The sequence below is a fragment of the Hesperophylax consimilis genome, chromosome 28 (assembly GCF_061612785.1).
Source record: "Hesperophylax consimilis isolate HC1 chromosome 28, BYU_Hcon_1.0, whole genome shotgun sequence".
Taxonomy (NCBI): Eukaryota; Metazoa; Arthropoda; class Insecta; order Trichoptera; family Limnephilidae; genus Hesperophylax; species Hesperophylax consimilis.
Window position 1 is genome coordinate 6,059,960 of NC_142863.1, and position 13,425 is coordinate 6,073,384.

The 13,425-nt window shown below is 30.5% G+C and overlaps 1 protein-coding gene across 4 annotated transcripts in view; it reads left to right on the top strand.

Moving 5' to 3' along the window:
- Nucleotides 1-315: 315 nt before the first annotated feature.
- LOC149410078 (clotting factor C-like) overlaps nt 316-13,425 on the top strand; it is a 93,946-nt gene continuing 80,836 nt past the window's right edge. For all 4 annotated transcript variants that reach the window (XM_089648515.1, XM_089648517.1, XM_089648518.1 and 1 more), the window contains exons 1-2: nt 316-406; nt 13,133-13,166. In XM_089648515.1, coding sequence (XP_089504641.1) covers nt 343-406; nt 13,133-13,166 — 98 coding nt within the window. In that variant the 5' untranslated portion in view covers nt 316-342. The remainder of the gene's footprint in view (nt 407-13,132; nt 13,167-13,425) is intronic.

Here is a 13,425-nt window from a genome sequence, read left to right on the forward strand (position 1 = left end):
TCTAATGACTTTATATCACTTTTAAAAAGTGTGTTGAATTGTCACTGTGTTGAGTTATCATGAAACCTTTATTTTAGAGTATTGTCACGTCTTAATTATTTGTATAATTATCTTCCCAGATGTTAAGACTGTCAGAATGAAAGATTATACTGTAATTGGATCAAAAATATATATTCTTACAATAATTAAAAAATGTGTATCATAAAAAATCTTTGATGCTGAGAAGTCAACCGTGTCACAATACGGAAGACAGATATTCATATCTCAGTTTTTGATAAAAGTTACTGAGCGAACAAGATATTATGTTGAGTGTGTGTTTAAGTTTCTCAGTGACAAGTTGACATGGGTTATTTAATCAGAAGTTTGGTGATTAGTTCGAAAATAGTTATTATATTTCTCTTCATTGGTAAGTCTTTGATCGTATATATTATATTTATATACATGTGTGCTATTTTATTAAAAAAACTTTAGTAATTAGTTAGCTTTGGAACAATTTAAAAAATATTAAAATAATATTGTTCATTCTCTCGGTGTTAGGTACTCTTTTTAAATGCAAATACCGCACAAGAGTCCTAATAGCACGCAACCATAGAATAAAAAAAAATTCGAATCGCCTTCCTTATAAATTTGAATGGAAACAAACGTCCCACAGACTAAATACCTGCAGGATCTAGACCTTTTAGCACGCGGTCTGTCTCTCTTACAGTTGCTTGTATTTCGACATCCTATTTGAATTTCGTAATTATTTTTTACGTCGATATATAGTCCCAAATTTTACTTTTATTTGAACCACGAAGCACAGCACCACACCACACCACAGGGCACTTCATGTTTTCTTCTTTATACAGTTTTTCTCATGCTGTGTGGAGGGTCTATTTGAGTTGGGAAAATTGTGAAAACGAGTCATGAAGAGACTGATGTTGTAGGATGGCGAAAAAATAAAGGACAGCAAATCGTTCCACAGCCGATCTGTTGAACTCAAGAACAACTCGTAGAAACGACCCATTCTCATGTAGCAAATTTTATCATTTGTAAAAAGGATGAAGAGAAGTGGACCCAAAACGGATCCCAGGGTTACCCCTGAAGAAAGTGTTGCGAAGGTAGACAATTTATTTCCGACCCTCACGGCTTGTAAGCGATTGGATAGATAGGATACCACCATTGATGTATTATTCTAGATTAGCCTTGTCTAGTTAAATCCATTTTAAAAATGACACCACATAGCGTACGTCACAAATATGGAAATGAACTTAACAACCCAACTCTGTTTAAACTCCTTGTACAAACGTTCAAACTCGTTAGCGAAACCAAGGAACAGCGTTCATTTTGTTAACGAGTTGTTGTTGTAATTTGAATACAAAACCGTCACCAAAATAACATTTTTTTGCTTAACCAGGTCTGAATCAGGTAAAGGACTAATAAATAACACAAAACGATTTTTATTTTCACATTTTAAGTTTTGGATTATGTACACTACATATTGAACCAAAACGGGAAACGTACACATATTTACTATTGAGTAGAATTTTTATGAATTTACAAAATTATTTATATAAAATAGTTATAATTATCAAAGAAAGCGTTCACTTTGTGGCTTGAGACTTTAATCAAATGAAAAGTTATTTTGTTTTTAACCGCTTCGTTAGATTTATAAGACAGCATTATAAAAAACTAGTCTAGGTACTTATTAATAATGTATAAAATGTAATATTAAAACTAAGCCAGAGAAATCATATTAGACGAGGACAGAGCTTCAGAGAAGGTGTATTGGGGTGAGACAAGGGAGGGTAGGGGTTACATGGTAATAATATCAATTTATTTATGCCCATTAAATAAGCTTTTACGTTTTTACATTGTGTTTGTCTCCTTTTTTTAATATAGGCACAACTTTACATATCTACGGAAAAAATTATGATTGTACCTTTCTTCCCAAGGATTGGAGTGAACCTCGCCAACAACCTTGCCAAATGCATGCCGATCGGACTGACATTTACTTCGTATATTAACTGCTGTAATGTCATACGATTTCAGAGAAATGCCTATTCGGTTTATTTTTGTAGTACCATTTTTGTGAAATATATAGATGGTGCTTAATCAAAGCTAGACAATAACAACAAGTAATTAAAATAACCTTTTTTTATTGTTATTAAGTTTAATTTGTAGAACTCCATTTTATTTATTTTTTATTTTTTATATATTCAATAACATTGTTATTGGGTTTATAAAAACAGTTTATTTTTAAACAAGTTCTGCTGTGTAATTATTATTACGCGTGACAGTTTGATAATGCCTTCAGAAGGCGAAACAGCTGTCACGCGTAATAATAATTACACAGCAGAACTTGTTTAAAAATAAACTCAATAACAATATTATTGAATATATAAAAAATAAAATAAATTTAAAAAAAATAAAAATAAAAAAAATAATAAAATAACCTTTCTCAGATTAAGCAACGATACCTAATTTGTGGGTATATTACATTCTCTCCTCCACACAGAATGCTCAAAGATTATAAAGGACCTGAAGGAAATTGCAGTCTAAACGTTTGGGATGAAAATGATTTGAGCACAAATGGCTTCCTGATGATGGTTCGGTCAACGTGTTCCGATATCGTGATAATTAATGTATTCGAAATGTACTAACAATTTAACAGGAAACCTGTTTATTCATTCGTTAAGGGCCTGCAATCCCTTTTTTAAATAAATTAGAAAAACTCTGTTCCGACATCGTGATAATGAATGTATTCGAAATTTACTAAAAGTTCAACCAGAAACCTGTTCATTCGTTCGTTAAAGGCCTGCAATCCGCTTTTTTAAAATAAATTAGCAAACACCTTTTTTTCCGCATTTGTAAATATTTATTTACTTATTTTGTAAGAAACAAGCAGCTTTTATATAATATACAATGATAGATATAAATATACAAGTTAACTGAAGTCAAGCCACAGAAGTTTCTTATGTTGAAGTTCATTAGAAATAAAGTTTTAATATCTTAAAATTAATTTGGTGTTAAAAGAAGGGGAGAGGAAGAGGAAAATAGGAAGATGATAGGAGATGCTCCCGATATATTCCATACTCTCATATTAATAATCGATCGTACGCATTACTTCATATCGATATTTCTTTAGGTTATTACCAAAAAGTTCAATGCTGTAAAATAATGTATTATATTGTGCACAAATACGATGAATTGGGGAATTTTTTCGAATGTTATATACAATAAATATTACCTAGTTATTTTCATAAATTTAAATCCGGATTGCTTATATCCATTTCTCAATTTTTTCTCGGTTTGTGGGGAAACCTAAGCGAAAATAAGACATTTTAAGAATAATTATCGGAATGTATGTAGAAAATATTTATTTCTGTACCTAATATTTTAAGCCTACATGAACGTTCCTTTTCATGTAACATATCTTCCACCACTGTCATCACCTCTACAGCAAAAGTTATAATAAAAAAGGTAAGTGTAATATATTATATAGGTATTGTTACTTTGTAATATATATTTTTTCAATGAAAAGAAAAATGTAATTTAAATAGTAAACATAAAATAAATTACTCAACGACGCGATTTTTTCATATAATTTAACACGCAAATAATTGTGGACTTAATACAACCCTGAATTAGAGCCAGGACTAAAAAATAACCAATACTTCTAAAGTTTTTTGCGCGCATCAAGTAAAAACGCGTGATTTAAACCAACACATCAATAATTATCATGTGGCAAGCTCGTGCCATATACTATTGTTTATATGTATTCGTTAAAAGCGTATAACACACTGCAGGACGTCATGATTGTGACTAGTTTGAACAATGACGTCAGAAAATTTACTTGTCGTTAGTAAAATTCTATTAATTTCTGATATTTGTTAATGCGTTGCCTTCAATCTATCGGTAAGGTACTTATATTTTTTTTATTCAGATAGCTGATTACATTTTCTAAAATAAAGTCCGTGAAAGGTACAATCTAAAATATTTGGAACTGGGTTATTTTTGTGATTTAAAAAATGAACTTGCCCAGCATAGCTGACGAGCAAAATAGCTATATAACTCTAGACCAACAAAACGTAAAACGCAATGCACAGTGCCCATTTCGCATTGCGACACAATGCGTGCGCCTTTTCATAAATGTGCACGTGAACCAAACCAAAATTGAGGTTATTTTTCAATGGTTACGGCTTGTCTAGTTGTATTTAGTCTATGGATACCACCCAATTTTCGATGTTGGAATTCAAACCAAATTTTTTCTCTCCTAATGAGGAATTCGTGATCAATCGTGTCAAACGCTGCAATCATGTCTATGAGTGAGATAAGTGATAACTTACCTAACTCTACGGCAAAAGATTTTAATTATGGCTAATTGAATTCAATTCAGTTTGTTCATTTTAAAAATATTAAAAAAAATTGTAACGGGATAAATTAAGTACCCGTTGATTTATATTATTTGGTGTGGATATCCGACAACTGGCGACACCATGAGACAAGGTTCGCAGTTGGCTGACGGAACAAGAGGAGCTTCGTCTAGAGCAGTGCTCCGCAACCGGTGTGCCGTGGCACACTGGTGTGCCGTGAGCCGGTTACAGGTGTGCCGCGGTCAAATTCAATGTATTTGACATTTTACAGTATTGCATTGTGTATTTAATACACAATGACAAAATATTTTTCATAATATTGTATTTTTTTCATTGTCTGCAGATACTGTTAAAAGACGTATTCACAATATATTAGAAAACTGTTATTGGCTGAAAAATTTCAGATCAACGAAACAACCGATATTAAAAATAAAGTACAGTTGATAGCTATTGTACTTTTCGTTGACGAGGACTTTATTAAAGAACATTATTTATTTTGTAAGGAGGTTCCAGAGCGAACTACCGGTGAAGAATTTTTTCAAGTAACCGACGTTTTCTTCAAAATATATAATATTAAATGGAGCAATTGCATTTATGTTTGCACGGATGGCGCTGCGGCAATGCTTATTGTTTTATACTGAAATTCGTTGGCTATTCCGAGGCAAAGTTTTGGCTAGATTGTTTGAGCTTCGTCACGAGGTGTGTGAGTTTCTTTAAAATCAAAATATGCCCAAACTATATCAGCACCTCGATGATAATTACTGGATAGCCAAACTTGCATACATGGCTGATATATTCGAGCATTTGAATGAACTTAATAACGAACTTTGGCAGAAAGAGTTGCAAAAAGGATGTTTGGAAATGTACCAAAGGATCAACCATAGTACAATTGAAAACAAACAATTAACTTTGGATCTGGCCCAACAACATTTAAGTATGCTTCAGCAGAAATTTGGTCGGAATTTTTATTCCATTAATACGGAACAATACGATTGGATTCGAAATCCTTTTGCAACCAATGCAATAAATTTTACGGAAGCAGTGCCTCTGCAAATTGGAGTGGAATTTACAGATTTAAATAATGACATGATATTAAAACTTCACTTCTCCGAAGATAAATTATATGTTTTCTGGATTTACGTTAAAAAAGAATATCCTCACATTTCCGTCAAAGCATTCTTAACACTACTTCCATTTTCAACGACATATTTATGTGAGCAAAGTTTTTCAACGCTTATATTAATTAAAAACGATAAGCGGTCATGCTTAAAAGTTCTTAACCAAGAACTTCGGTTTGCGCTGTCAAAAATCGAGCCGAATATAAAACTTTTGTATTCATTGAAACAAGCGCAGGTTAATTTAACAATTAATCGCTCATTAATTTACTATTATTTTATAATAATTATTAAGATTGCGTAAAAATAAATATGTTATAGTTATATGTATATATGCATACTTTTCAAATAAAACACAAGAAATTTGAATATCAATTTAATATCTATATATTTTAGCTTTTGGTGTGCCGCGGAATTCTAGGAAGAAATTTGGTGTGTCGTAGGTGAGAAAAGGTTGCGGAGCACTGGTCTAGAGTATTCGGGTGGCGGATCCAGCAATCACACGTACGGGGAAGAAAGGACTCTTCGCGGATGGCGGTCAACACGAAATCGGGAAGGTTTTAGTTTATCATTATGCATTTCAAAATTCAGTTCAATATTCATTTCAATATTCATTTCAATATTCGTTTCAAATATTCAATCTTTAGTTCTCTTACTGTTTGCAATATTGGTTTACTATAATTTTATAAATTTTGTTCTATCGTTATATGGAACTGGCGCCCTTAATATTTATAGTAATGATATTTAAAATTATAATTCATTTTACTACCTACAATTAAGCATAACTTTCAATCACCATGTTAATAATTTTTACGTAATAATACCGACCTACTAACGCATCTTCGAGGTTAGTCGCACCCTGAGATTATTTATATTTAAATTATTCTTTGAGTCTCTTGCTATGTTTTGTTTTACAATAAATTATATTCGTAATATGAATCTTTTATTTAAGATAACCATCATCCAAATTCTTACATTCATTCACAAAAATATAACGTTACATTGGCGGCCCAACGTGGTTAAACCGGTTTTTTGTTGTTGTTTCATGGTGATTTTATGTGCAGTTGTGGGTAGTTTGAATAGTTTCATGTTAATTTCATGTAATTTTTTTAAATTTTTTGACTAATGTAATGCATATATGAAGCTTCACGAGTTCGTGTTGATTCGCGAGAGTTTTTTGTTCTTCCGTCGTTATCATTGCAATCGGGGTTTGATTTTAATTTGAACATTTTTTTGTAATCCGCCACCAAATACTCAGAACGCCAAGCGTTAATTTTTTTATCTTTGTGACGTAAAATTCTAAATCGTCATATATTTTATTTTTATTGTTACCGTTCCGAATCCGTGACGTATTTAGTAAGGCGTCATCACATTATTTAAAACATTCTGAATCAGAATACTTGATTCACTGGCAAATATTATTATTTAAATATGTATAATGATTGTGTGTGGTAAACTTATTATTATTTTATTTCCTCAGTGCACCGGTAGTTTATTTTTTTCACAATATTCGTGAACAACATGCGTCGCAATTTTGGTGACTATTTATTGCAACAAAATTAATTGATCAAACGGAGTAAGTTACATTCTTATTGTTAAAATGGATTTTTTTCTCATATATTTTGTGCTAAATCTCCTCAAGATATATTAATATTCTTTTTCAGGTTATGTTGAATTACATTTGCATTCCAATTCAAATCCTGTATAATTTTAATGATAACATTATAATATGATACATCTTAGTCATTTTCATTTCAATTGACTTAGACTTTTAAATCTTCCTGTTATAAGGCATACATATAAATTATTTTTAAATTAATAATCTTTTTTAAATAAATTGTCCTGTTATGGGAAATAATTAAACTTTCCATCAAAGATAAAAGGGAGTTATTATTTTATTTTTTTTAAATAATATAATAAAATATATAAATGTGAATTTCAGATTTCTACATCAATGCAGTCAAGTATCACGGGATCGCTTGCTGGTAGTTTTGGAGGAGACGTCTTTCATCACTGCGGCAGACGACTCCTGTATATTGCGGTTTGCCTGTATAATAGGGTGTATCGATTTTTAACTTTTTTTTTGTTTTCAAATTCCAAGTTGAGAAAAAGTTGCTACTAGGTACCACAACTTACCACAAAAAGTTTTGGATTTTTAAAAAAATCTTTAGGTCTCCCGCACAAGGTCTAAAGTTTTAATTTTTTTTTAAAAATATCCAATTTTTTAAAAATAAAATCGTAACTTTTGTGTTTATTCCAAGTTAAAAAACAGTAATATTAGGGCAAAAAAATAAGTAAGAAACGATTTTTTTTTATAAAAAATGGATTTTAGGTCTCCCGCACAAGCCCTAAAGTTTGTTAATTTTGATGAAATTTTGTAATTTTGTGTACATATATGAACCATGTTTTTTTTAAAGTTTAAACCACCGGAATTAATTTTAATTTTCTTACAGAAGGTATAAAATGAGTTCAGAACACAAAAGTTACGATTTTATTTTTTTAAATTAAATTTTTTTTTAATATTTTTTGAAAAAAATTAAAACTTTAAGCCTTGTGCGGGAGACCTAAACATTTTTTTAAAAATCCGAAACTTTTTGTGGTAAGTTGTGGTACCTAGTAGCAACTTTTTCTCAACTTGGAATTTGAAAACAAAAAAAAAGTTAAAAATCGATACACCCTACTGTATAAGCATTGCATAAAGAGGTTATATTGTTTGTTTATTTTGTTGATTTTCTTTGGGGCTATGCGAGGTGATATAATGATATCTTCTAGGAAGGATTTAAAGTCATTTTATCGGTTCAATTGATTTCGTAGGAGTTGACTCAAGTAAAAACATAAACAAACATTTTTCTCAATAATTATTTTTTTAACTGTGAAACCTTTAATGTTTATTGTGGGTACTTTAAATTTATGATTGGTATTGCATCATCTGAGATTAATTGGTGTCTGAATTTTATCACAATCATATTTAATAGTCAAAGTTCATGCTTTATTTAAATCATGACATGGAAGTCCATTAGTAATTTTGATATAATTAACTTATTGCTATATTGTGGATGTAACAAATAGTTTGCCTAGTTTGATATTATTTTGAATTTTCTGAAGAATTTTTTTGAAGTCAGGCATTTAATTTTTTTTTTGCGTAAATTTATTTCGAAAGGAGATTATTAAATGATTAAAATAGAATCACTTTTTTAATTAGAATGGTTCTTTTAAGATTTTACATACAGAACAATGTTACACATTTATTCGAGGAAATGTTTATAATGTTAATATTATCTAAAGAAAAAAAAAATATCACACGCACAATTATTATTTTCATGCATATTTTTTCTTTCACAACACATATTTGATGTTGATGATTTTTGTCAAGTAAAATTTACTAAAATACACTTGAATATTTTACTACAACATGGTAAAATAATGTTGTCTATCAAACTATAAATATTTATATTATTCGTTCTTAACAAGTTCTCGTAATCGTTTGAACGCCACAAACGAGAAATGACAATTTGATCGCTTACATTTGATGCGTAAACGTAACGCGTATGTTTACACATTAAATGAATTTTTTGTTTTGTACTATTCGGTAGTCTTGTCGTATTGTTTAAATTTTGTTTGGGTAGGTCTTAACGTTTGATTTTCAATTTAAAAAAAAAATGTTAGCCTGTATCTTACAGTGGAAATGTCACTTCATGCTTGGGTAGCCTCTGAAAGTGAATTTTTCTTTTACATTGCACATGTTTTTTTTAATATAAAACCGCTGAGGCTTTATACAGCTCGTAAGGGTTGACTGTAAGGGTGGGAATGATGTATATATTTACATCTAATGTCCATAGGGCATAGAGGGCCTGTAGCGTGTGGAAGTTTTTGCCTACATGAGACAGGGGAACTATGTGCTATGTGATATAGTGAAAGCAATTGGCTTTTGTTGCAATTTTTCTCGGGAGAAAAGTACTACATGCTTTTTAGCCTCTGAGAGTACATTTTCTTTAATGCCGCCATGCTTTTATAAGCCTCTGAGTGTGCGCCTGATGAAATTGTAGATAGTGTTTTGGCACATTTTTGGAAGTTAATAATTTTAAAATGGAAAATCATAACGTTAATTTCCTTGCGAGAGCGTGTTTTTGTTTTGTGTTTTCTTTTTTTTTTGTTTTTTTAAAGAAAAGGAATATTTTTTTTTTTCAAATGCTAATTTCCATCTCTATAACAGAGGATATGTTGGAAATTATTTGAAACTTTTTTTATTGCTGTAAATTCAGTAAATCTTAGACAATTCTTGGTATTTTCCATCTCTATTACAGAGGATATATAGGATTTTATTTGGCAATTTCTTTTTAATTGCTGTAAATTCAGTAATTCATGCTATTTCCATCTCTGATATAGAGGATTTGTTGGAAACACATAAACTTTGTTTGTTATTTATTTTAATTGTCCATTGTTTTGAATTTTTTTTTTTATAAATTCGGACTATTTTGGTCATTTTTCTTCTCTATTATAGAGGATTTATCGGAAACTTTGTTTTTGGATTTCAAAGCGAAAAATTTTTCAATTAAATTAATAACGTAATATGGTGATTATTATTTATTAACATAATAATTATTCAGAGGTATTCATATCGGTTAGAAACAAATACTATTGAATTTGTAATTTTAAAATAAGTCCAATTTAATGGCAATCCATGTACAATTTTATACAATCTTTCAGTGTTTTTCAGTTCTTGAGCTCGTGCAGTTTATTTAAAGTAAAATAAAATTTAATATTCTACTTACATTCTCATTCATTGATAATAATTAATGATAATAGTAATTTAAATTCGTACATAAATGATCTCGTATTCGAATTTTACAGGTAAGCTCAAATATGACAACATTTATCGCTTGACTTAACAATAAAGTCATTTTGGCCTTTATTTTAACTTTTAAAATTACATAATATGAGAACTTATAAGGTAATCTTTACACATTTTCACACTTTAGATTTGTGATTTTCATAATTATTATTTTGAAATTTAATAATATTTACTGCCATCTTTTGGAAATTGTTCTAAACTTCGAACTCACTTTTAACTAATAGGTTAGCACCTTGGATGGGATGTTGACATTAATCGATATTAATTTTGGAAATATTTTTTTTAGAAAACACCATTGAATTTTAAATAGGTGTTAAATTCTATTTTACAATTTTTACCTAAATTTTTTTAAATGTTCGTACATAAGTAGAACTAATTGACACATTTAGTTTTTCTATAATAACTGGCATTGCAGTTTGATCGCTTCAGATGCTCATATTTTTTCTATTTTTTTTGGAAATTTAGGAAATTCCATATAATTGGTAATGCCAAATTCATTATATCATGATTATTGGGGCCAGTATGTTTCAATCAAAATTATAACTTTTGTTAGTGTTTATCATCACTTCTATTTTTATGATTATATTATTAATATGATTAATTATAATTTCTTCTTGCCTTTCTTTGTAAAGTAAACCAATAAATTAGTTAGGGGTTAGAAAATAGGGGACTTTAAGAAGACCTGAATAAGAGAAGCGGAACCAAGGATCTCAACATAGAAGCTATTGACTACTACAGAGGCTATGAACATCGCATGACTTACTTCGCATCTCCTACGGGCAATCTCATCATCAAGAAGTAAACTACTTGGATTCTTCTCAGCCCCCATTCAACGACAATCAGCCTTCTACTTCATAAGGAACTATATACCCTTTGGCATTCATCTCACAAGAAATTATGGAATAGCCTGGCTCTAAAGGCTTCATGCGGAGTTGGATCTTCTCTACAAACTTCTTATAACCGGAGTGCTGCGCTGTACCCAAAATGGACTTTGACGAAGTGCCAGGAGGCACTACAAAAAAAAATTATAATATAAGATAAACATAATTTTTTTTCTCAACGGAAAAAGGTAATGTAACGGGATAAATTAAGTACCCGTTGATTTATATTATTTGGTGTGGATATCCGACAACTGGCGACACCATGAGACAAGGTTCGCAGTTGGCTGACGGAACAAGAGGAGCTTCGTCTAGAGTATTCGGGTGGCGGATCCAGCAATCACACGTACGGGGAAGAAAGGACTCTTCGCGGATGGCTGTCAACACGAAATCGGGAAGGTTTTAGTTTATCATTATGCATTTCAATATTCATTTCAATATTCATTTCAATATTCGTTTCAAATATTCAATCTTTAGTTCTCTTACTGTTTGCAATATTGGTTTACTATAATTTTATAAATTTTGTTCTATCGTTATATGGAACTGGCGCCCTTAATATTTATAGTAATGATATTTAAAATTATAATTCATTTTACTACCTACAATTAAGCATAACTTTCAATCACCATGTTAATAATTTTTACGTAATAATACCGACCTACTAACGCATCTTCGAGGTTAGTCGCACCCTGAGATTATTTATATTTAAATTATTCTTTGAGTCTCTTGCTATGTTTTGTTTTACAATAAATTATATTCGTAATATGAATCTTTTATTTAAGATAACCATCATCCAAATTCTTACATTCATTCACAAAAATATAACGTTACAAAATCAATTTCAAGGATAACCGTTTTAGGACAATCAAAATAGGATGAGTATTAACATTTTGATAAGTTGTTTGATAAGTATTTGATAAGTATTTGGTCGTAAAAATTCCTACAGTAATGATAGTAATGACCCTGTGACCCATGAACTAATTATCTCACTTTTCAGAATCAAAATGAATTAAAGTCAATATTTTTATTCGACATTGTCAATTTATAAGTATTTTTAACTTTTACGTTTCCGTCTGACTTTTAGAAATGTAAATTCATAGAGATACGCCAGTGTTCCCAGTGTATATCGATTCTGATTTATTGCATTACCAACATCAATCTGGATATCAATCATCGCTACCGTGCTCGGAAAATCGGTACAAAATCATCGGTAGTAACGCCTATCGATCCCTGCTAGACCCTCTGGTCGATACTGAAAGTATCTACCACTCTGGAACATGAAAAAGGTATACCTACATTCGCAATTAAATCATAATAAAAATATTTTTACATAAATGAAATAAGAAAAATAAACTGAATTAACTTTATTTGCCGGGAGTTGAATCTGCAATCTAAAAAATCATATTATAATTCCTAATCGTGCGCATTTTGAAAAATTAATAATGTTGTGGCTTTTTGCATAGTATAATCATCAAACGTACTAATTTCGGTTGTGTCTATCTGTAACTCTGATTCAATAAACTCTAGAACTCGGATTTGCTTCCAATCAAGTGTTGTATTAAAAATTAGCGTTATCTCGTCAAGAGTTGCTGTATCTCAGTCTGTCTGCACAGATAGAGAAAAAATTGCACGCGTTGCTTTTACGTCCTAAAAATGCTAGCAATACTGTATTTCGTGACATTGCTTGGTGAGATATTACTCAAGTTGATATTATGAACCGCAAGTTGATATAATACCGTTGATTATTAAATATAAGAGGACTATTCGAAAACTAACCAGACAGATGTGCAGAAATTCGTAGTATAAGCTGGAAACTGGTGAATCTTCATTAAATAAAGAACCAAACAAATATATGTATTTACGTAATAATAAGAATGAAGCGTCAAGCTGGATTAGTTGTTTTTCATTGAAATATACATTTTTTTGTTTCAGCTAATGGCCTTGAGGCAGCACCGCAATATGAAAGGTATCAGTTTCCCCAGGGCTCGCATCCTGGACCACTTTTATTTAATATTGTAAAAGCCGAAATTACATCTATGAATGCATTCAAAATTGTATTTGCCGATAGCATGAACACTTTTGTACTCATTCTTTCCTCAAACAATTGTAAAGAATTACAAAGCAATGTTGATCATTTGTGCGCATCAGTGTGTAAAATTTATTGTCCTTGCAAACCTCAGTTATTAAAAAAAATATAGAAAATTTAAAAATTCAATGATGATTAT